The 25,187-nt window shown below is 40.1% G+C and overlaps 1 protein-coding gene across 1 annotated transcript; it reads right to left on the reverse strand.

Annotated features, from left to right (window-relative positions):
• Positions 1–240: 240 nt before the first annotated feature.
• On the reverse strand, positions 241–24,944 carry LOC136884839 (macrophage mannose receptor 1). The gene is made up of 6 exons (XM_068229966.1): positions 24,853–24,944; positions 23,956–24,081; positions 23,447–23,582; positions 21,528–21,641; positions 5,563–5,802; positions 241–469 (listed from the first exon to the last, which is right to left on the reverse strand). Exons 1-6 carry the CDS (start codon positions 24,865–24,867, stop codon positions 324–326), a joined length of 777 nt encoding a protein of 258 aa, XP_068086067.1. The 5' UTR covers positions 24,868–24,944; the 3' UTR covers positions 241–323.
• Between the last annotated feature and the right edge of the window lie 243 nt (positions 24,945–25,187).

Consider the following 25,187-nt stretch of genomic DNA (forward strand, 5'->3'; position numbering starts at 1 on the left):
TAAAATTTGGAAACCACGAAACATAATATATCTGATAAACATGTTATTTTCTAAACAAGGGTGGGGGGGGGAGAATAGTGCGCACCTAATGATCCCGTTATATTCTAAGGAAGGATGGTATATGATTTATGTCGGATGACCTTATTATTTCTAAATTAGGAATGTAGAAGTTTCCCTGTCTGATGACCTTGTTATTTTGTACAGGTTTCTCTTGAGTTGGTCGTCAAATGCAACAGAGAATTTCATGACTACTTATAGAGTATATTTATTAAGCAGGAACAAGACACATCGGAACAGGAGTGGTCTGGAAGCTGTCGAGAGTCTTACACTATGATCTCACAGATGAAGGCCTGGCGAGATGCACATTCCCAGTTCCCCAGCTTACCATTGGCGTTAGCGATGGCGCACTTACGGGCAGTATTCTTCTCCGGTTCACCAGGCCACCACCGGATGCTGACAACAGCCTCACCTGGACGCAGAGATACATGACAATTTATATGTGTTGTACAATTAACAAAAGTATATAACTCTATAAAGTATTTTTCAGCTTATCCCAGGAATTTCAAAGCTCACTGGATCCACTCAGGCTCATTACGGCTGGATGCCTTTGGAGACGCTACGGTAATTCCCAGATGAAAATCTCAACCCAGGTAGGACTGGGGTTCGAACGTCATATTTTACTGTGGGAAGTAGCTGAGCTATTAGCTGATCACGCTTCCAGTTCCTAAACATTATGATAATTAAATAAATCTGAGGTGGATATTTGCTGTATCAACCAAATATTGTGATAAATTCCGATATACTGCCTACTGTTGAAGTTACCAACATATTTTCTGCATGTGACACCGACAAAGACAGGTCTTGTAGCGACGATGGGATAGGAAAGGGCTAGGAGTGGGAATGAGGCGACCATGGCCTCAATTAACGTATAGCCCCAGCATTTGCCTGGTATGAAAATGGGAAACAACAGAAAACTACATTCAGGCTACCGATGGTGGGCTTCGTACTCACTATCTCCCGAATACAAGCGGATAGCTACGTGACCCAAACGCGCGGCTACTTGCTCGGTGTCTGCTTGTCTGATTTCATTCGTCCAGCAATCCGTTTATTACATATCACTAGGAATTAGTTATTTTCGATTTCACGGCACAGTTTTTAAGCCGTCAGTACTCTTATTCTTCCCTATTATTTCATTGCGAAGTGTATTTTGTATTATTACCACTTTCTGTTCTATTGCGATCATTATTTATATATTTAATGGTATTGCCTGATATTATACACCACTGTATTTTATATGTAATCTGACCTACTTATACTTAACAAATCCACTCCTCATATTGTATTAAATCAATTGTGTTCCGTACATTGTCACCATTTTCAAGTTTCTGTTATGATTTCTTATATAATTCCTGGAATTCTTATCCGTGCATTTTGAGCACCGGAACTATGTAAAACAGAGATGCTGGAGGAAGAAATCATTGTCTTATATTTGTTTCTGTAAGGTCCAGAATGGTTTGCGGCGTCTAACTTGAGTGATTGTATTCTTCAGAGGGGACGTTCAAGTTCATCCCGTTGCTCCTCGGACCGAGATCTACACCGGTTTCGCTGTGTATATTAAAGCACTGTTTGCGGCTATGCCATACGATGATCCTGTTCACCGAAAATGTTTACGTAATAACTGGCTATCATTCATCTGGCACAAGTAACAACGGAACCTGGATAATTGCTGCCCAAGCCATTACAGACTCAGCTCTGTGGCTCGCATTAGGAAGCAGGTAGTCCTTACCCGCGCCATGTTTCAATGTAAAATATAGACCTGCAATAATTATAGATGATCTGCTCAGGTTGCCAGCAGAGACGCACATGTGTTGAGCACGGAGAGCTGCCCTGGCAGGTTGGACCTGGAGAGCTGGGCGGTCTTCCTCCGTTAGTTACGATCTTCCAACCAGCCCGCCAGGTGGCCATGATCGACAATTTTACTGTCATGCTCCACTAACAAGTATATTTCCATGAGTTTTGCATGCGATGGATGTAGGCTGTTCTCAGCCTGGGCAAGTGTATGTTTGAAACAGAAGCCAGTACGTACTGTATGTGTACAGCAGGACTACGTTTCTTTACTTGTAGGTTCTCCTTGAAAAATGAGGAACAGACAAAACAGAGAAACGTGATAAACGGGGTCCTGCCCGGCTGAGTGGCTTAGATGGTAGAGCGCTGGCTTTCTGTGCTCAAGCTAGCAGTTTCGATCCTGACTCAGTCTTGTATTGATAGATTTACCGGTACGTAAGAAAATTTCTGCGGGAAAAGTATTTGGCACCTTTACGTCTCCATAAACAGTTCAGTAAAAAAGAAACATGAGTTTTTTAAGAAAAACCTCGTAAATTTCAGTATGCGTTTCGATATTTTAATGTGCTAATAAAATCATCATAGTTTCATGACTTAGACATCAAGTTAGTCACAAAACTTCGTATCTCCAAATGATTTGACAATGAATTAAAACCGATACCTCGTGCATACATCTCCTATTACATTATTTTCAATTTTTTATTATTTTCATCACGATATTTCGATTGCCGTAGGATTTATCAATTCCTATTGAAAAAGTTACGTTCTACCAAACTTTTTGTCCTATTTGAAAATGTTATATTCCTGGAGATGCGAGGTTTTGGAATAAAAGCGACGATATGATAATTACGATGGTAAAGGATCTGGCTGTCCAGTGCCACCCTGCATTTTTTAAATTTCCTCGTCACCTCATCACTTCTGCTAACGATTTTTGGAGTTCTCAATCTCCACTACTACCAAGCGAGATGCCTACGGAGTTTGTGTCGTGTAGCCAACGGGTTCCAATCTGACTAGATGGTTGTCTATGGTTATCTATTTTCAAATCAGGCAAACACTGATGCTGCACCAGCTGAGCTACTCAGCCCGGCCCTAAGGGTAGTTCTTCTCCTGATTACAATTAACAGGGAATGGTTACCTACTTCTTGTTCGGCGTTCCCAGTGTCCTCATCAACCATTGCACAAACTCGTCACGTGACTCTTTTGTGTGCAAAGGGGGACCTTCGTGTTGCGGAAGGAAAGCGAACATCGATAATTAGATCTAAATGTTCCCACGCATACATATCGGGATATTCAAACGCTATTTCGAATGTAGTGGAGTTGTTTTGCCCTTTCGCTCCGGTGTAGCGAGTACGGTGGCGTGATCCTCGGGACGCGAGCAGCGAGTGTCACACCGAGCTCGCTGGATGGAATACTTGTCTCGCTCCGCTCTCGAGTCCTCATACGGCTCGTGGCGTGAGGAGAGGACAGGAAGAGGTTAAATTTAACTTATTTTATTTTAAATGAGGAACTCCACCTGCAGCCACCTTCTGAAAAATTAGTCTCCTCGCACAGAAGATATACGATACTCGTGTTAAAACAGCTGAAAGAGACTGAATATACTACCATTGCCCACTAAACTTTTCAGTCCGGAAATAGCTGCGTCGAAATTGTGCTTCTTCGGATTCGGTTCTTCTTTTTCCAATTTACTTTTCTGCTCGGTGATTCGGGCACCTTGTCTTCACCCTCATTATCTTCATTTTCAGTCGAATCGTCGAAGTAGGCCGACTTTTTATACGAAGAGGTGGTAACTGAAGTAGGAAACGTGTCTGAAGTAGAAGGTATGATTGAAGTTGTTCCGTCACCAGAATCAGATGATAAATCACAACGCGGGAGCCGATGACCTTCGATGTTAGGCCCCTTTAAACAACAAGCTTCATCATCATCATCATAAATCACAATCATCGTCATCTTCTTCAAGGTGACTACCCAATATGAGGCTAAAAGCTTCCTCCTCAGTATATTTTTCCTCTGTCATCAGGCCATTCGCGACATAAAAGTGATTGAAAGCTAAATCGACAAGCACAAGCATATCAGCACAGGGGAGCAACTAGGCGCGAAGTGAGTAGCATACCGGACACATTGGCTTTTTCTTCGAACTGGTAACTGGTTACTCCTGTTATAGCCGGAACTATAGACTTCCATGTCAGCCAAGAGAGACGTCCAAGGCCGAACTTCCCCAGTAGTCTATCGTAGCCGAAAGACACGTGTCGACAGGCTATGAGGCACAGCTCGCTCCCGGCTGCTACAGCATCATAAACTTTCGTCTCCCAGACTACGCACGCCTGTAGTTTCCGCGGGGCTAATGAACTGTGCCTTCCCCCTCCATCTGTTCTTCCCCAGCTATCAACAATCAGTGCTGGCCTTGGTTTCAAGCATTAAGAACCAGTTGTTTGTTCACTGCGATATGACCGTCGTCTGAGAGACGAAAGTTTATGGTTTGTGAAAGTATTCGTGATTTGTACATAGCTGTAAATAGTGCGAATATTTGGTTTATTACAGTAATGTTTTTGTACGTAATACGTAAGCTTAATAGGATACTGAAAAGGAAAATCTAGCGCACGATGATGAATTGATAGCGGCAGTTCTTTCTGAATTAGACAGAGAACTATTCTCTTCAGGAGACATTAGTGGTAATGTATTTCGTGAATGAAATTATCCGGCCAATACATGGATCAAACAGAAAAATTACGACCGACAATTGGTTCACCTCAATTAATCTGGCTGATTCTCTGCATTGCAACCATAACCTGACAATCATTGGAACTATGAGAAAAGACAACCCGCAGATACCAGAGATGAAAACAGTCAAAGGAAGAAAGCTTGGGTCCTCCATGTTTTGTTATGATTGTATAAAAACAATGGTGTCCTATAAAGCAAAATCAAACATGAATGTAATCCTCCATTCTACATGCCATGAACTAGGAACAACAGCAGCCAGATATGGCGGAAGACTACAGTGGGACTAAAGGTGCCACGGACACTTTCGATTAAATGTCAACATTGATGTCCTCTTCAAGAAAAACGAGAAGATGGCCAATGTGTATCTTTTATAGTATTATTAATACAACACTTGTCAATGGATACATTATTTATGTGCATAAGGTGGTACAAAAAGGCCAAAAGCCACTTTCAAGGCGAGAGTTTGCAAAGGATATATCCGAAATGCTAATGGCTCCAAAGCTACGAGAGAGACTTCAGACACCAACTTTGAGGCGCAGCTTGAAGAGGACCATAGCTGAAACTCTTGGAAAAGATGGCATTCCTGAAGAGCCTCAATCAGGTGCTGCTGAAGAAAGAAAAAATTGTGCGTTTTGCCCATCAAAGGAAAGAGGAATAATCCGATTCCTTTGTAAGACATGCCGAAGGCACATTTGTCTTGATCACCAGGCAAAACAGTGCATTGAATGTGCCTATTGAAGAAAAATTGACCAGAGTGTATTGACATCACTGCGTGTGGTAGTTTTGAGTATAATATTCTGTATTTTGTGTGAAATGTTGGGTTTATGCTTATTAAAGTGCTTTTCTTTTTGGTAGACTGACAGACGAATGTTTATGATTCGTGTTACACTAGGGGGACTTTATGATTCTAGGGTGAAAGGGTTAATGTGACCAACCTTTTCGTCCTAAATCTAGTATATTCTCAGTAGAACCGTGTGCTAAGGAGATGTGTATTCAACTCACCTCTCACACTCAACCAAATGTCTTGACCTTGTGGCATGTAAACTCCCATCCATGGAGAGGAAAGAAAGTTGACACTTTCATACAGTGGTATGAACACGTCCTTCCTCTCTCGACTGGTCTCTATGGCCATGAGATCTCCGCCATCCTTCCTGCACCGCTCTCTGGCGTCACTCCAGTTCTTCCTTTCACCGTCTGAAGGGAATGCCTTGTAACAGTTGTACCCTGGAAATAGTTGGTAGCCTGTGGGCAGTTAGAATAACAATAGTTCACACTTTTGCATGTTAGACTACACTGTATTGCTACATGTATGAGACATACGATGTTTTGCTAGTTTGTCGTAATCCTGTATATAAAGAAGAAAAAGGAGATGTTTCAACCAAGGAAATCAGATGTACTGGGAGAAGAGTCGTAAAATAGTGAACATCATCTCTGGTCAACGCAATACATGTTTCGAATGAACTGGCTTAATCAAGTCAAATTGTTAGAACGCTGTGAAAAAAAAACGAAGGCCAGGATGACATTTCCACTCTTCAGAATCACATACCCAGGATGTACGAAGAGAAGTATTCACGGTTAAAGACCAATTGGAAGGCTCGTGACAACCTCTGTGTTTCCTCTGTCCACCTGAATGTCTAGAAAAGATTTCGTCATGATCCTAAAGTGTCCAGGGAACTAATGGAATTCACAAGTGCAAGTAAAAGTGGAATTATCTGACCCAGAGATCAAGTATACTTTTATCTCAACCTCCTTATCTTCATAAATATTATTGTAAGAGTCGTGTGTGTGGTCAATTAATACCGCAAAAAGTTTTGATAATCATTCGCTTGATACGTTAGCCTGATTATCTGAAAGAGTTTTGCGTTCTTAAGACTGGGAAACGGCTAATAATAAGTCACCGAGTCTCCGTAATTGGTGGCTAACGATTCAGTGTCACAGTAGATATTATGGAGAATTTGACAGCTATTCTATAATATCTGGGTTATTGTTAGATCGATATAAAGTATATTATATACCTATATCGTAGGATTTGCAATTTCAGATCGATTATGCCTTTGCTGGCAGGACCTAGTGTTTACAGTGCACTATGTCTTTTGGTATGGGCTAAAGCAATTTTGTTACTTTCATTGATCTGTCTCTGTCTTATCCTTGGCTTTGACAATATGAAAGTGACTGAGGTATGAGCGATTCTAGTAATGCCATTCCTTGTACAGCCAGTCCCTGCTATGAGTGGTATGAAAATGTTGCTCATAGAGTCGGTCGGTGCATGCATTTCAGTGGGCTTGGCAGACTGATATGTAATAACAACTTCTGGCTCAGTGAGGAAAGAAACGGGAAACTACCTCACTCCTCATTTCCCTTGTACGCCTCTTCAGTGATGCCTAGGCCATCTACGGCAGCTGATGGCAGAGCTGTTGAGGATCCAGCCAGCCTTAGGGCTGAAGACTGAACATACATACATACATACATACATACATACATACATACATACATACATACATACATACATACATACACACACACACAATACTAATAATAATAATAATAATAATAATAATAATAATAATAATAATAATAATAATAATAATAATAATAATAATAATTGTAATAATATTTCCCAGAGGATTGGAAAGTGGCTCTAATACACCCATTACACAAGAAGGGTAACAAACAAGATGTCAACAACTACAGAGGTATCTCTCTTGCCAGTTGCTTACAAGATATTCTCAACAATACTACTAAATAGAGTAAAATTGACACTGGACAGTCAATTGGGTGAATATCAAGGTGTATTTAGAGAAGGAAGATCTTGCTCCGAACAGATTTTCAACCTGAAATCTATAATTCGACACAGATTAATAAACTCCAAAGACATAGTTGTAACATTTATTGACTTTAAAAAAGCTTTTGACTCTGTTGATAGGGAAACTCTAGATAAAGTAATCCGTGAATTTGGAGTTAAAACTAAATTGGCAAACCTAATTCGTGAAACACTTACAGACACTATCTGGAAAGTAAAATTTATGGGTGAAGTATCTCGACCTCTCAAAATAAATACAGGTGTCAGGCAGGGCGACGGTCTATCTCCACTCCTTTTCAATTGTGTCATGGAGAAAATTGCAAGAATTTGGAATGAAAAACTGAAAGAATCTAAAATATTGCCACTCATGCTGGGGAAGAAGAACAAAGGTGTTGCAATAAATTGCCTAGCATTTGCAGATGACTTTGCCATACTTTCAGAAAGCCTTACAGATGCAGAAAAAGTCAGTCTCCTTGAAAAGACAGCCAACATGACAGGCTTGAGAATCTCTGCCAAGAAAACAAAAATTTGACGAATATAAAAAGTACCCCAAAGTTTTTAGTAACGGATATTGGTCAAATAGAAAAGGTAAAGAATTCAAATATTTGGGTGAGACAATTCAAAAAAACTGTTTAGAAAAATCTGCTATAGAGGAGAGGATACAAAAGATGGAAAGAGCATACGGTATAATTAAGAATACTTACAACAAAAAGTGCTTATCAAGAAAACTTAAAATAAAGCACTACAACACAGTAGTGAAACCAGAATGCCTTTATGCCAGCGAATGTCTAGCACTGAACTACAAGCTTGATAAATTAGAAATATTAGAAAAAAGAATTATAAGGAAAATATTAGGTCCTCTAAGAATTGCAGAGTTTTGGAAATTAAGAAGTAACAATGAAATTTACCAGAACGTAGAAAACATATCAGAAACAATAAGAAAAAGGAGATTGCTATTTCTTGGACACATTTACAGAATGGATGACAATAGACTAACTAAACGAATCTTCAAGTACCTTTGGGAAAAGAAATCAACTACCACCTGGATTCAAGAAGTCAAGAAAGACCTGGAAAGGAACAACATACGAGAAGAAGAATTATTGGAAAGAAAGATTTTTAGGAAGAAAGTCTTACAAATGGAAGGATTCCAAGGGAGGAAGGAAAAGAAAACAGGCACAAAGTGGACTGAAGACAGGAAAAAGAAACACAGTGAAACAATGAAAGAATACTGGAAGAAAAGGAAAGAACAACTAAGGAGGAACAATTAAAATTTTAACGTGGTCCTTAGAAGGCCGGAACGCAAGAAGAATAAAATAGTAATCTATATCAATAAAAATTTATTGAATGGAATAATATCAATAATAATAATAATAAATAATAATAATAATAAAAATTAATTGCTAAATATGTTGCTAAGCGCAAAACTCGGGAACGGCTGGACCAAATCGAATAATTATTTTTTGTTTTCAAATATTCATCGAAGTCCGAGTAATGATTTTACGAAGAGAAAAATTGGAAAAAATGCTAGGAAAAACGTAAAAGCCCCATTTTTCTTTTTTCCATTCAAACTGCTCGTCTCTCTTTCCTTCTCCCACGTTTGTGTTTAGCGCTGTACTGCTATAATCCAGTGCGTTTGCCAAATGTCCGTGAATCTGAATATTATCGGTTAAAATGGGTGAATATCGGATTATGTACAAAATGTCAAGCCGCATTTGATGCTGTTAAGAATAAACGGTTTACAAAATAATTGAGTGTTAAAATAATGAAATGTTACCTCAACTGCAGAATCTTTCTTTTTCTTTTTTTTCTTTTTTTGGCATTCGGGTCGAAGCCCACTCAGCCAGTGAATTATGAATGGAAGGGAGTTTTATAGGAACTTATGTTTTAATTTATTTGTTGCTCGGAGACAGGAGAGATGGATTCATCTTCTCATCATAATGCCTATGAGGACATCCAGTGGTACGCGTGACTAGGCCGTGGATCAGAAGAAGGTAGGAGTGTTGTAGTACTATAGGGTAAGTTCGATGCTAGGCGAAGGACTTAGATTCGCAGTCCAATGTCAGAAAGAAATGCATATAACTCAAAGTAAGCAGATTGATCACTTTTGTGGAGAATTGACGAAAGAATAGGGGGTAATTGGTATCCTAATGCCAATAAATTTTGAAGTAGGCAAGTAGTGCGTACAAAGTGGTGTGGACATCCAAAGAATATATGATTAAGATCGGCAACTGTATCAGCTGAACATGAACAGAAGGGAGATTGTAGTACTTGGATTTTGTGCAGATGCTGAGGGAAACAACCATGATGAAACTTCATTCTTGCGATTGCTCTGATGAATTGACGCGAATAGGGACGCTGATGGTGCCAAAGAACGTTTGGAATATCTGGATGGATAGTGGCATAGTGTTTTCCGCGTTGTTGGGAGGTATCATGCCACTCGTTGTTCCACGCCGTCAATTGCCGTCGACGAAGCAAGGAGGTGTAATCCGATGCTGGAACTGTCGTGTAAGTCTGTTGGCCTTCAGTGGCAGCAGATCGTGCTGCTTTGTCTGCTAGCTCATTGCCTGGGATTCCTACATGGGCTTTTACCCACACAAATGAAACTTTCTTCCCCTGTGTCTCAAGTCGATGTACCTGTGCAATAATCTCGTGTACGAGAATCAAGGATGATGTCCGTGAGTTAATGGTTTGTAGACTCTGCAGTGCTGATCTAGAATCAGACAACACCACAATCAACCGCTCAGGAAGATTTGCAGCGTATTCGAGGGCCCCCAAAATGGCTGTAAGCTCAGCCGTAAATATAGATGCTGTCGGAGGTAGCTTGAACTTACCACAACTGCCGGATTGAACATCGATATAGGCGCTACCCACTGTATTACAGTCCTTTGATCCATCTGTGTAGATGTGTCGGGCGTGTGGCCATTCTGCCAGATAACGTTTCAGGCTGACATCGTTACAGTTCACAGTGATCTCAAATGATGTTTCTAGTCGAATATCCAGTTTCTTAATAGTAGTTTCAAAAGAACAGTTAAAACTGGGATGGGTATCTGTAGTGCTTATAATACGCCTGCAACCACTGAGATTGGTAAATTCATCCACTAGGATCGGTTGACGTTTCTTTCTCCAGTAGCGTGAAGTCAGTACTAGGGTAGTCAGCTTGGATATCTTGTGAAGTATTGGAGACTCCCTGTATTGAAAAAGTTTGAAAATATATTTCCCCGCTAGATATTGCCTTCGTAGATGAAGAGGAGGTTCGAGTGTTTCAAGTAGCAGAGCATTTGTAGGTGTAGTCTGCATTGCTCCTATGCAGAGTCTAAGGGCCTTATACTGACATTTGTCTAGTTTAGTTAACAATGTTTTGGAAGCCGTAGCAAAGCATCCACTTCCATAATCCAGGAGAGGTCGAATCAAACTTCTGTACAGTTGCAGCGCAATTTTCGGGTCACAGCCCCACCAAGAGCCGCTAATGGCTCGTAAGATATTGACTGAAATATCACACTTACGGAGCACATGATGAATATGTGGAGACCATGTCAATTTGTGATCGATGAGAAGTCCTAGATAAGGCACCACCACCTTGTAGGGAAATAAGTAGGAACCCAGATGAATCGTGTCCAGTGGGGGTCTCGAATGTCGAGTGTAGATAGAGACTGCTGATTTTCCTGCAGATATCGTTAATCCATGGTTATGAAGCCAAGGAGTGAAAGTCCTCATGGCAACCGTCATATGTTCTTGACACTTGTCCAAGGATTCAGCTTCTGTATAAATGCAAATATCATCAGCATACTGAAGAACTTGAATCTCAGGAGAAAATATAGATGTGAGGTCTGCTGTGTATATGTTAAAAAGCAACGGAGACAAGATAGAGCCTTGTGGAAGACCTTGGGATGTCATTCGAGGACCAATTGTCGTGCCATTGTGAAACATGATGAGATGTCTATCTTGTAGAAGGCAACTGAGGTTCCCAATAAAGTCCTCTGGGAGATGTAGGAAGCGTAATTTGTCTTCTAAGACGGGAATAAGCACGCTGTCATACGCAGAAGACAGATCAGTGTACAATGCCACAACGTAATTGTTATTGCTCAGACCAAGTTGGATGTCTGTAATTAGATGTACAAGTGTATCTATTGTACCTTTCCCACGTCGAAAACCCATTTGTTGAGGTGGTAGCAGCTTGTGATGTTCTACCCACCATTCTAATCGATGCTTAATCATCCTTTCCATAGTCTTGTACAAGCAGGATATCAAGGACAGTGAGCGATAGGATGAAGACAGCCGTGGATTTTTCCCATTCTTCAATAATGGTACCAGACGAATAAGTTTAAATGACGGAGGATGCACTCTTTGAAACCACATCCTGTTCATCAGCTTAAGTAGTTTCTTATGTCCATCACTAGACATGTTGAGTAACATTGGGTAATGGATGTTATCTGGGCCTGGGGAAGTATTATTACTAGTTTTCAAGGCTTTAATAAGTTCTTTAAATTCAAATGGACGAAGTAGTGGATGGAAATTATCTTCATGGCCATTGCGTGGTAAATAACCTATATGAGCTGAAGGAGGGGCCATTTTTCTCAGGATGTCCTCTTTTATTGGTATCGTACATGTAGATGTAAACTGAGGGCAGTTCTGTGAGTTTCGGAAACGACGAATATTCCGCCACATCGTAGCAGGAGAGATAGATGAGTTGAGAGAAGTACAATATTGGCGCCAACCTTGACGCTTTTTAAGCTTGAATAAGCGTTTTGCTTTCGCTTGAGTTTGTTGTACGGTGAGGAAATTAGCTTCAGAAGCATCCTGTTTATAATGATGGAGTGCCACACGCCTGTCATGCAACGCAGCTTGACATTCGTTATCCCACCAGGGAGTTGGAGGTCGTTTGCTGTATGCATATGGTCTGTTTTGTGGAATTGTAAGGCAGGCTGCTCGATTAATGGAATCGCAGAATGTTTCGTAGTCTCTGACAATGTCATTCGTTTCGTAGTATTCTTCCAGGATGAGATCTATTGCCTCCTTGTAACTTGCCCAGTCAGCTTGTCGAATTTTCCAACGATATGTTGGGTAGATGGTATGAGGAATGGTTGATGTATTAGTCGATGTTAATAATATTGGAAAGTGGTCAGATCCTAGAGTGTCCTGTAGAACCTGCCAGGAGAAGTCGAGTGCTATTGAAGGAGATGCAAAAGTAACATCTACTGCCGAAGGAGCTTGATTAGGTCGGGAAATACGGGTAGGGGACCCATCATTCAGTAGCACTAAGTTTTCTTCTTCAGCTACACCCATGAGTTGTATTCCATGTGAGTCAGTAGAAGAACTTCCCCAATTCAAGTGGTGTGAGTTGAAGTCTCCGAAGATAAGTACAGGCTGTGAAAGTTGGGAAAAGAGTCGACGCAGTTCGTGTACAGATACCAGTTGGTTAGGTGATCGGTATACGGAAACAATAGTTAACGGTGAACCCCTGTAGTTAACCTTGATGGCACATGTTTCCAATTTCGATCCTCGAAGATTAAGAGTTACTTGATCATAAATGATGTTCTTCTGGAGGAGAATTCCAACCCCTCCATAACCATCACCACGATCACTTCTTATAAAATTGTAGCCTGGAAGCTGAAAGGGGGTAGTATCCTTCAGCCAGGTCTCACTAACTACACACATTGAAACGGAGTAATCTCGCAGTAGAGTCTGAAGGCTAAGTTTATGCGCTCGTATTGAGTGACAGTTCCACTGTATTATTTTATTCAGTTGATGTGCGGTATCCATGGTTATTCTGATTTAAAAGTGATGAAATAACGTCACGTATATGAGAGGGATCAATTTCCGAGGAGGCCGTGTTTTTAAGCGTCAAAATAAACTGGACAATGTTTTCAAGCAGTGGAGTTGTAGGTAGAGCCTGTGGTGTTGTTTGAGGCTGTTGACTTGGTTGAACTTGTTGTGTAGGGTATATAGGTCCAGTGGAGTTGGCAGGGGAACGCTGTCCATTGTAGTATGTTTTCCACTGGTTGTGAACTGGAACTCTAGACTTTGGGGTGGAAGAACGTTTGGGTGTAAAACGAGAGGACACCTTAGAGGTACTAGGGAAAGAAGAGTTGGAAAGGTTATTGGTGGGAAGTGGCCCACGTGCAGGGAAAGGAAGGGGTGGAAATTCCTTGTGATAAGATGTACTTGCTGGAGGAGTGTTATTTTGCATCACAGTATTAGCATATGTGCTTGTAGATTCCATTTCGAGTGCTTGCTCAATGGTGATATTTAAATGGGCCATATTATATTTAATCCTACGCTGTCGTTCGTATTCTGGACAGGATCGATCATCTGCACGATGAGGGCCAGAGCAGTAAATACATTTAGGCGGATCTGGAGTAAGGCAATCTGCAGTGATGTGACTGTCGCCGCAGCATGCACAGCGTGCTTTGCTACGACACTGTTTATTTACGTGGCCGTATTTAAGACATTGGTAGCAAAGGGTTACATTCTGGACGTAAGGTTCTACACCACACCGAGTGTTAAATATATACACGTAAGGAGGTAAAGTGCGACCTTCAAATACAACACGCAACAGTTGCCGAGGCACTAGTACAGTCTGTCCGTCTCGTACAAGTTTACGGTGAAAGCGATGTACTTCTAATATTTTCTTATCTGACTGAATTTCTGAAAGTAATTCTTCCTCCGAGAAGGACGTATCTACTGCACGAATAAGACCTGTCTTCACCGTTAGATGCCTTGGTATGTAAAGACTGAGTGAGGGGGATTGTAACTGAGCAAGCCTGTTTGCACAGGTAGCGGAAGAAAGTTCTATTTGAACCCTATTACGTCCCTTTGTAGTAATGTTCATTATAGAAGTACGCATGTCTGGAATTAAGGCCCTAATACACTTTCCCACGGACATTGGATGTAACCGGCCAATATGTTTAGTTACCGCACCTGCCTCATCGGGTTTATGTTCAGCATACACTATGAACGGACCTTCATCATCTAACTTATAGAGGTATGACTCATGCTGAGCGCTGCTTCGTACCTGTTGACTTGGAGCAAGCTGGCTAGCTGTATGCTGGGACGTATTCAACTGCACAGGCTGCACAGATGGGGCTGGCGGAATTGGGCAGCTAGTTCGATGTTCATGAGAATTTTCACTGGCACTTATTGACACTGATAGCTTCTTCACACTTAGGCCCTCTTCATTCCAGTAATCAGGACGCTCGTCCGGGAGACCACGTTTACGTAGTGTAGATATTTGAGAAGGTATTTGGTCTACATCACTTAACGGTCCGTCTGAATAGCACAAGTTTAATGCGGTACCTATAGCTGAGCTAAGTGAATTATGGTTAGATAGAGTACCTAGGCCACCGTCTGATGATTCCTCCATCCTCACTAAGTCCCGGGGACCCTCGTCCCCACTCACAGGTAACACTAATCCCTTATGTGCACGTGTCTATATAATACTATTATTCAGTACAGTCACACAGTTCTGTAAACACGGGCACGAGGCGATAGCGAGCTCTAGAAAGCAAAGCGAGCACAGCACAACCGTGTCTAGATGTTAAGGATGTTGGAAAGTTATTTTCACAAGATTAGTTTGCGTAATTACTTAGTTTTGGTATTTATTTGAGGAGCTTGTTTTTCTTCCGACTATATTCAATATGGCAGCCAACAATGAATGAACTGCAGAATCTTCATTGCATGTGATAACTCCTATTTTATATTCATTATATTTATAATTTTTCACTGCTGGTAAAGGAACATTTCAGCTCGACGTAGATAAGTTTGTTTTTAAATTTAAATGATAAGAACATACACTATTTGCGTTTCTTTTCAGTCATGTTCAGAGATTTTTATGTGCAGGCACGAACAAGTCAGTCGCTGGCCAACTTCTTTGCTGTTGAATTTGCATGGGGGGTCAAAGCGAGGCAAATGGTCTTCAGATATGGAAGTTATTCTTAAAACAAAACCCAAGTTCTTATCTCGCTTAGTTCTCAGTTTATGACAGGAAGAATGTCTCCTTGGGTTTGGTTTCGCGCGTGAGGCTGGCTGACTGGCTGTCTGGCTGCCTCGACTGCCGGTACGCATCTCCCAAACATACGCTCTCCAGACAGTCGCATAGCAGCTTTATTTATCACATTCACGTGCAATCCGCAGTTGATAGAAATCAAACAAGAGTTATTCCCTGGCCAATCAACCATTGATCGCCATGATATTACAGCTAGAGTCCTCCAACAAAAGTTGAAATCTTTAATGGATTTCATTGTGAAACATAGCGTGTTTGGCGAGGCGCGCTGCTGGATGTATTCTGAGGGGTGGCAGAAACGTCCATTGCCTCATGCACATATTCTGATTTGGTAGGTTGAGAATATAAGACCAAAGAAGTTGATGAAGTGATACCAGCTGAAATCCCTGATGTACAAGTAGATCCAGGCCTGCACGAGGTAGTTATTAAAAACGTGATTCACGGTCCCTGTGGAACATTTAATCAAAATTCACCGTATACGGTGGATGGTAAATGTTTGAAGCGTTATCCAAGAGCATTAGTACCAGAAACAATAACCGGAAATGAAGGTTACCCACTGCATCGTCACCGGTCGACTGTAGACAACGGAGGATCAAAAATAGTCAACAACACATTGAAATTAATAATGGTTGAATTATTCCATATTCACCGATCCTATCAAATATTTTCAAGACACACATCAGTGTTGAATGTTGCCATTCCGTCAAATCTATCAAATACATTTGTAAATATGTAACCAGAGGAAGTGACATGGCTATGATAGGAATTAGTGCAGAGAATTCCAATGATGAATTTACCCAGTATTAAATCGGCCACTACGTTAGCAGTAAAGAAACAATTTGGCGCTTTTTTCTTTTCCAATTCATCAAAGACACCCCACTGCTTTTTACTTAGCCATACCCTTAGAAAATGGTCAAAGAGTGTATTTCACCGCTCAGAACGCTTTGCAACGAGCTGTTAACCACCATATACAACCTTGACCAGTTTTTCGAACTTTGTCAGAATGATGAGTTCGCCCGAACACTGCTGTACCCCGAAATGCCAAAATATTATACTTGGAATCAAGAAATTTCAACTACGGAAACAAGGAAAACCAGTTCTACGTTTCGCTAATGTATATTCCTCCCATGCAATAGGTCGAATTTATTCAGTCCATCCAAGCAACGATGAGTGTTTTAATTTGCGATTGCTATTAGTCAATGTTCGAGGCCCAACACCATTCCATCATTTACGAACTGTAAATGGTGAATTGTGTGGCTCTTACAGAGAAACCTGTATACGTTTGCAACTGTTAAAAAATGACGCTCATTGGGATCAAACTCTCAATGATGCTGTAACTTTTTCACAAGCTCATTAAATACGAACATTGATTTCTATAGTTATATCAACATGCTGCCCATCAGTACCAATTGATTTATGAATCAAATACAAAGATGATATGTGTGATGATATCTTGCATGCGCATCACAACAAGAAATCCAAATTTACAAATCAGTGAAGAAATGTACAATGAGGCTTTGATATCAATTGAGAATATGTGCTTGATGATGTCGAACAAAGTATTATCTCAATTAGGCATGGCCGCGCCCAATCGCCCGATGCACAACACTTTTAATCAAGAGTTGCAACGCAAAAAACTGTACGATCTCTATGCTTTAAGAGAATCAGTTTGAATACCTTTCGCTGTTGAACCAACAACAAAATCATGTATTTGATACTGTCATGAAAGTTGTAAATGATGGAATGGAGGGATTTACTTCTTGGACGCTCCCGGGGGTAAAGGAAAAACTTTCTGAATTTCATTGATTTTAGCAACAATTCGTTCACAATATGAATACTGCACTCGCACGAGCTTCATCAGGCATTGAAGCTACATTGTTGAAAGGCGGTTGAACAGCCCATTTAGCGCTAAAATTGCCATTGAGTATGCAAAGCAACGAAACTCCGACCTGCAACATATCGAAGAACTGTTTAATGGCAAAGGTTTTGCAGCAATATAAATTGATAGTGTGGGATGAATGCACCATGGCACATAAAAAGTCCTTGGAGGCATTAGACCGAACCACGCAAGATCTGCGGAACAATCAAAACCTGTTTGATGGAGCACTGATTTTGTTAGCAGGATATTTTCGTCAAACATTGCCAGTGATTCCACGGTCAACGCCAGATGATGAACTTAATGCATGTTTAAAGTCATCAAGATACTAAATTTAAGCCAGAATATGCGTGTCGAGTTGCAAAATGATCCATCTGGAGAGATATTTTCAAAACAACTAATGGACATTGGTAATGGCAAATTCCCTTCAGACGTTCTGACTGGCTGCATTACTTTTCCTGAAAATTTTTGTCTATTTACTGAATCCAAAAACGAACTCATTCAAGAATTACAGAGATCATATTTGGTTGAGCGAACGAGCTATATTGGCTGCCAAAAACATGGATGTAAATGAATTAAATTTCAAAATTCAAAATGAAATTGCCGGTGATTTGAGGACATACAAATCAGTTAATTCCGCTAGTAATCTAGATGATGTCAACTATCCACCCGAATTTTTGAACTCACTGGATTTGCCAGAATTGCCGCCTCACATTCTTCAATTAAAGGTCGGACCAGTAGGCATAATGTTGCGAAATATCAACCAACCACGTTTTTGTAATGGCACACGGTTATCGGTGAAAACACTACTGAACAATGTGATCGAAGCAACCATTGTAATGGGGAAGTATAAAACAGAATACGTTTTGATAACACGCATCCCTATGATTCTGAGTGACATACTATTCGAATTTAAACGACTGCAGTTTCCAGTGCGGCTCGCTTTTCCTAAGATCATAAATAAATCCCAGGGGCAGTCATTGAGTGTCCGCGGCATTAATCTCGAAAACCCACGTTTCTCGCATGGCCAATTTTATGTTGCCTGTTCCCGTGTTGGAAAACCATCAGATTTGTTTGTTTACGCGCCAGGTAATCAAACAAAAAATATCGTGTACCTTAACAACGTGTTTTATGTGATACTTATTTCCTACGAAGAAAGATGAGTAAGTTTTGCCATATTATCTTCACGCCATCAACTTATCAAATTACTTGGTTTGCAACGGGGGATAATTATGGCTCGGCGAGGGATTTGAAGACCTGCTGAACAGTTCCCATCTACGTTGCGGTCAATCAGGGTTATTTCTGGGTAGTGATATGCTGTGACCTTATTCACCATCAAGATATTAATATTGCAGGTAATGAAAACACGTTTTTCCAGTACTTTGTTACTAACTTTTGGTAGCAGTAGAAAATCAAAACTCATTTGATGTTGATAATGTAGTCATTTGCATTATTCTGATTTTTGCGTGCACCACATACTGAATTTCAGTTCGTTCCATTGTCATTTATTTCTGACAGAACGACGCCTGTCGGGTCAGCTAGTAATTCAATAATATATATATTTTGCTAGTTGCTTTACCTCGCACCGACACAGATAGGTCTTATGGCGACGATGGGTCAGGGAAGGGCTATGAGTGGGGAGGAAGCGGCCGTGGCCTTAATTAAGGTACAGCCCCAGCATTTGCCTGGTGTGAAAATGGGAAACCACGGAAAACCATTTTCAAGGCTGCCGACAGTGGGGTTCGAACCTACTATCTCCCGAATACTGGATACTGGCCGCACTTAAGCGACTGCAGCTATCGAGCTCGGTAATAATAATTTTAACGGTGTGTGCAGGTTTCTTAACTCAGCAAGCTAAGCATTTAGCCATGTAGCCGGACTAATAATAATAATAATAATAATAATAATAATAATAATAATAATAATAATAATAATAATAATAATAATAATAATAATAATAATAATAATAATAATAATAATAATAATAATAATAATTTTCTTTTCTTGCTATTTGCTTTAAGTCTCAACGACACAGATAGTTCTTATGGTGACAATGGGATAGGAAAGGTCTAGGAATAAGAAGGAACCGGCGGTAGCCTTAATTAAGGTACAGCCTGGTGTGAAAAAGGGAAACCACGGAAAACCATCTTCAGGGCTGCCGACAGTGGGGTTCAAACCCACTATCTCCCGGATGCAAGCTCACAGCCGCGCGCCCCTAACCGCACGGCCAACTCGCCCGGTGATGATGATTATGATGATAATAATAATAATATTAATAATAATAATAATAATAATAATAATAATAATAATAATAATAATAATAATAATAATCATATGGCCTTCGCATTTTAATTTGACGCCGCTTGGCTGCTAGCTCGTTCATTTCGACGTTCCGTTTCAGAGTAGACTGAATCTCTTTTGGGCGTCTAAGGCTGAGTTTCAATTAATGTTGTCAGGTAAACATCGAATGACCGGGCGAGTTGGCCGTGCGCGTAGAGGCGCGCGGCTGTGAGCTTGCATCCGGGAGATAGTAGGTTCGAATCCCACTATCGGCAGCCCTGAAGATGGTTTTCCGTGGTTTCCCATTTTCACACTAGGCAAATGCTGGGGCTGTACCTTAATTAAGGCCACGGCCGCTTCCTTCCAACTCCTAGGCCTTTCCCATCCCATCGTCGCCATAAGACCTAACTGTGTCGGTGCGACGTAAAGCCCCTAGCAAAAAAAAAAAAAAAACATCGAATGTGTCACCAGAGATTAGTTACTTGCCGACATCATAAGACATGGACTTTCTTTCGCCCTTCAAACATCCGACTACCTCTGTCGTGTTTGAACCCACTACCTTGTGGTGCGGAGGTCGAATGATCCACAGGGGGGTTTTAAGTCATATGTATATTAATCGTACGATGGATAATAACGGAGATGATTGACATGCTGTGTGCAGAACACTTCAGTGTGGGTTGTAGGAAGTAAATGCAGTCATTTTACCTTTTTGACAGCGCAGATAATAAGGGAGCTATCAGCACCACACAAGCCCGGGCAAGGACTGTACCGCAGTACACAGTCTGAAATTCTGTTCATTCCATCCAAGCTTGCTTGAGTTCAGTCATACTCTAGCGTTCTGCTGACACATCTGTATAGCAAGGGGACACTTTCTAACCATGCCTATCACTTAACATGTGTCGTTCCATGGAAGTCACACGAGGGCCGTCTAGCTACTTAACAACACAGAGCTCACGTCTCGTAGCTTCTCCATTCCGGCACCATCATAACGTCAGCTGCCTTTTACAGGCTCATTTGAAACCAGTCGGTTGGGAATTACCTGATTATCTCACGCCTCGGATGATGACACCAATTTACGGAGCCGTTTTGTGCTAGTTCAGCGGATATGAAACGCTATGTTTTGGCAACTGTTCGTCGTATCGGGCTGGAACTAGCCTCGTCCAGGTATTATGAAATACAAGTGCTGTCATGTGATAGCAGCACCGTTTGGCGTGTTGAGTGATAAATAATGCAGCCTCGCCGTACGATCTGGCGGAAGTAATAGCTCAGCTCTTGAACACACAGAGGGCCTTGCATTTCATTCCGACCCAAGACCCTCTCATCTTGGCAGTATGGCAGGATTGCTTTTACAGGACGATAAACACATTATACGAATATATTCTCTTTGCCAGCTTCACTCGTTCTGCGGACCTTTGCACCAAGCAAGTTGGAAGAGCGCCTTGGAATTGGAACTTAATTGTTACCTACAGATTGCTAAGGACAATAACTAGAGAGTGAGCACTTTTTCTGTGGAAGTTCCCGGTCGGCTAGACTGGAGCAACCGCGTACAAAATACTCTATTTTATATCATGTCTCTCAAGGGTAAAATGAGACTGTCTCTCATCAGTTTTTATACATTTCTGGTCCTCACACGGAAGTGTAAGAAAAGGGCCGAAGAGATTTTAAGTGATGTTCAAAATCATCTTATATTTTGTCTGTCATTTTCTTCGCTGTTTTTACTTCTCTCTGAAAAAGAAATTCATCGACATGTAAGACTAGGGACGCTGATAACTTACAACATCTCTCGAAAGAACTGGATGTTTGTCTTGGAATATGTCAACAATAAACGACAATTTATGTGGAATGTAATATTTGATTTATACTTCCATCTGAGTAGACTCGATTCACATCTCTAAAACGTAAAAGTTTGTTTAGTGCAATCTCTTTTAGGAATACAGTACTCGATAGCTCGTTAAGATCACTGGTGTTCCACTTTATACAGATTCTCAGACAACCTGCTTAACCCATCTCACCTGAATTATGAGGACAAGGCATTGGCCTGGTTGTAGTAGTAATGGTAGCTGTAGGTGTGATCATTGTAGTGGTAGAAGGCGTAGCTGGTTCCATAGCTCCTGATATGGAGGAATCTGTAACAACAATTTGAACGAAATGTTAATATCTGGGAGATGACGAATCTGAAAAAACAATCAAAATATTTGTAATTGAAACTCTCAAGAACCATTTTCCTGAAGTCTGATTACCTTTTGTGAAATGTTTCCATTTCTGTCATCTTCTTCTTTTCTACGGTTCGGTTCTTGGCTTGAGTTGATTGTTAGTAAAGGGCACTCTGTACTAGGGCCATTGAACAATAGTTCCCTCCCTTGCTTCTAAAACTATCTCGTTATTCTCTGTTAGCTTTACTCATCCTGATGATGTGTTTTGTTAGTTTTATTCTTGTTGAAAGAAAGGTGTATTACATAGGCCTAGATATTTTTAGAATGAATCCCAAGCTCTAGAATATAGGGCTTATATTTAGGTCAAATGAAGATATTAAATACAGTTGCAATTAATTCATATTACAGTATTTTCATTGGAAGGGCACGCAACAATATGCAAGGCAATAAAAGTCAGTAACTTATCTCTCTTCACTATAGCGTGTCAAGTTCAGTTTCTTGTTTTACAATTAAACAATGGACAGACATAATTCCTTTTTAGATGAACGTATGCGTCAGGGAGTTTGTAACCACAAAATGCCATTTTAACCAAAAATGCACTTGGCATCTTCCAACAACGACCAGTTTATTAGTTCTATATGCATTCTTAAAAGAACGAACTTCCGTTTGTATGCCTATTTAGAATAACCAAAGCCAAGCCTGTGTTAATACGAATATCGTTTCCGATTTTAGAAAGAAACCTTTAATTTACAGATATTTTACTTTCACTCTGTTATTACTAATGATATTTACCATATCATAAAATAACATTTATTTTCTTCCGCCAGACTTGAAATAGACGGGAAAAATAAATCTCGAATTTTGAAATGAGAGATTGAGTGTAACTATGAGGACTTTAGCAGATTTCAAGTACCGGTAGGTGAAATGTTGAAGCTGTACTGGAAAATTGGATACTCTAGGTTAGCATCGCCAAAGCCCATCAGGTGATCATCGTTTATGCATCCTATTTGGTTTAGGAAGCAGCTGTGGCGAGGAGTGGAGAGGACTGCTGTCATCAAATTTGAATAAACTAAAGTGTCAACGTTTGTTGTTCCTCCTCTCCTGAGAGACCTCAAGGAAGCTGTACCGCTGTCCCCATCCTCTAAACAGATCAACTCTGTAGGAACTGTCTCTTGGAGGGAGAACAGAGTTAAATCTGGACAACTCTGATCTATAATATAAACTGAAATTGTAGCATTCCAGCATTAACGAGAAAAGTGATATGAATGCGGGCTGTCGGTTTCAGCATTGAACCCGGCCCTCCCACAACTGTGTGTTTCTTTGTACAGTCATAAGGATAAAAACAGGAAACACTTTTAAATTTTTATCCTACAAAGAAACTTAATATTTCATGATGAAGTTGGTGCGTTATTGGTTAAGAAAACCGTTCTAAAACAAGTTTCTTACTTGCAAGTGGATACAGTCAAAATTAATCGATTTTTCAATAGGTTCCATCAAGAGCCTTCTATTTCCTGTACCTACTTGTACCGAATTCTTTAGTTTAAATGAGTTAGTTCAGTACTGCCAACGAATACTGTTATAACATGATTAACTACCTACAATTCAATACGTGTACATACTCCAACGTGTCAGTGTTCATAACGTGAAATACTTGAAGTTGCTTCTAGAATTTTGCATTATTCCACTGTCTTATATACCTCTCTCTGACAGGAATGGGGAATGTGGGTTAAATTTTTACATTCTATTACAATTATGAGAAACAAATCCAATGGTCTCACCGTGCAGTGGGGGATATACAGCAGTCATTGAGTTCAGCTGTTTAATCTCATTGTTACCACAAATTCTTGTTTCTTGCTGCACATTCATGATGAATTCCCGTTGGTTCTCCGTCACTATGGATCGTTGTGTATTAACCTGCAATAAATATTGATGTTCTCAGACATTCGTATTGAGCATGCTCTAAATATTATAGAATACTTTGGTCCGCAGGAATCCCGAGGTTAATGTACTATCACTAGGAGCTAGAAGCGCTCATCTCACGTTTTTTTCTTAGGGCAACTTGGCTCATGCAAATTTAAATTCTTGCCAATGTACCAGCTAAAACACTTCACTAATTAATTCCTCGGTCAGCTATTTCACTGCAGGGTTCGGTCAGGTACATTGTATTATCTAGTACTGACTCAATTCTGAAAACCATATTACTGCGGCATGGAAGTAGGAAACCACTGAGCTACTAATACGGTATATATCGAAGCATGAACATGGCGGCACAGAGAATATACGCTACCGTTATAACCCAATGTCCAGACGCGTTCTTTTGGCTGTGGAGATACAAGTCCATCCAGGATCCTGGGGAAGATGCACAGCGCTCGGTGCTCGCCAGGGAAACTGCTAGGATCACGGACAGAAGAACCTGGAAATTACTGTTATATTATATGAATTCCACCTAGAGTAGTTATTGAATTTATTTTTCTAATTTTAGACTTAGGATGTAATCTTTCAGTTTTAGTCTATATTAAGTTATATTATTATTATTATTATTATTATTATTATTATTATTATTATTATTATTATTATATTATATACAGTGTATTAAGTTTGAATATTAATTTTGAATTCAGTATTAAGCCGCATAATGTGGTTAAGTGTAAGAGAGGGCCAAGAGCCCTAACTTCGCCACAAATAAATAAATAAATAAATAAATAAATAAATAAATAAATAAATAAATAAATAAATAAATAAATAAATAAATAAATAAATAAATAATAAATAAATAAATAAATAAATAAATAAATAAATAAATAAATACATAAATAAATAAATAAATAAATAAATAAATACTTTACATATACTAAACCCGTGGTCCTGAAAGTCCCTCTCTGATGTGAAACCACTATTGTTTTCCTCTGTAATTGCTCTCCACTATCGACACAACTGTCTTATAGTAGTTCCAGTAATTTGTGTTTCATTACATTAAGTAATTTCGTCCAATAAGGTGGTATCCTACTGAAATGTATTATTTTACCGCGCCATTTAAATTCCTACTTTCGACTACATTTTATCACTTGTGGTGTAATTTAATGCTGTTCGCATGTTTTTAGTAAGCTCTAATGGTAAGCAATGACTTTCAAACCTTTCCGCCGACCCCTTGTTATCTGCTACCGATAAAAAACAAAATACTCACAAAGTGAAGGTCCATCTTGAGGCTGTTGATAGCGAATGTTCTGGTTCTGCTTGGCTTTTTGTATCAGTCCATCGGGAGCTGGGGAAGCCTCGGTTGTGGAGAGAACAAAAATGATTGGACCACCTTGATAATCCAGTGTCACATTCCGATAACCCGGAGAAGATATCTCAGACTTAGAAATGCCCAAGCAATACCAACCATAGCAATGTACTATGGCGTTCAGTGCGGCAGAAGGTATTGAATATGACCAGATTTTAGCAATAAGTTAGGTTTTGTGACCACGATCCCATTTTCAAATCTAAATAGTTGCTCAATATGAGAGATAAATTTGATTT

This window comes from Anabrus simplex, chromosome 13 (assembly GCF_040414725.1).
Source record: "Anabrus simplex isolate iqAnaSimp1 chromosome 13, ASM4041472v1, whole genome shotgun sequence".
Taxonomy (NCBI): Eukaryota; Metazoa; Arthropoda; class Insecta; order Orthoptera; family Tettigoniidae; genus Anabrus; species Anabrus simplex.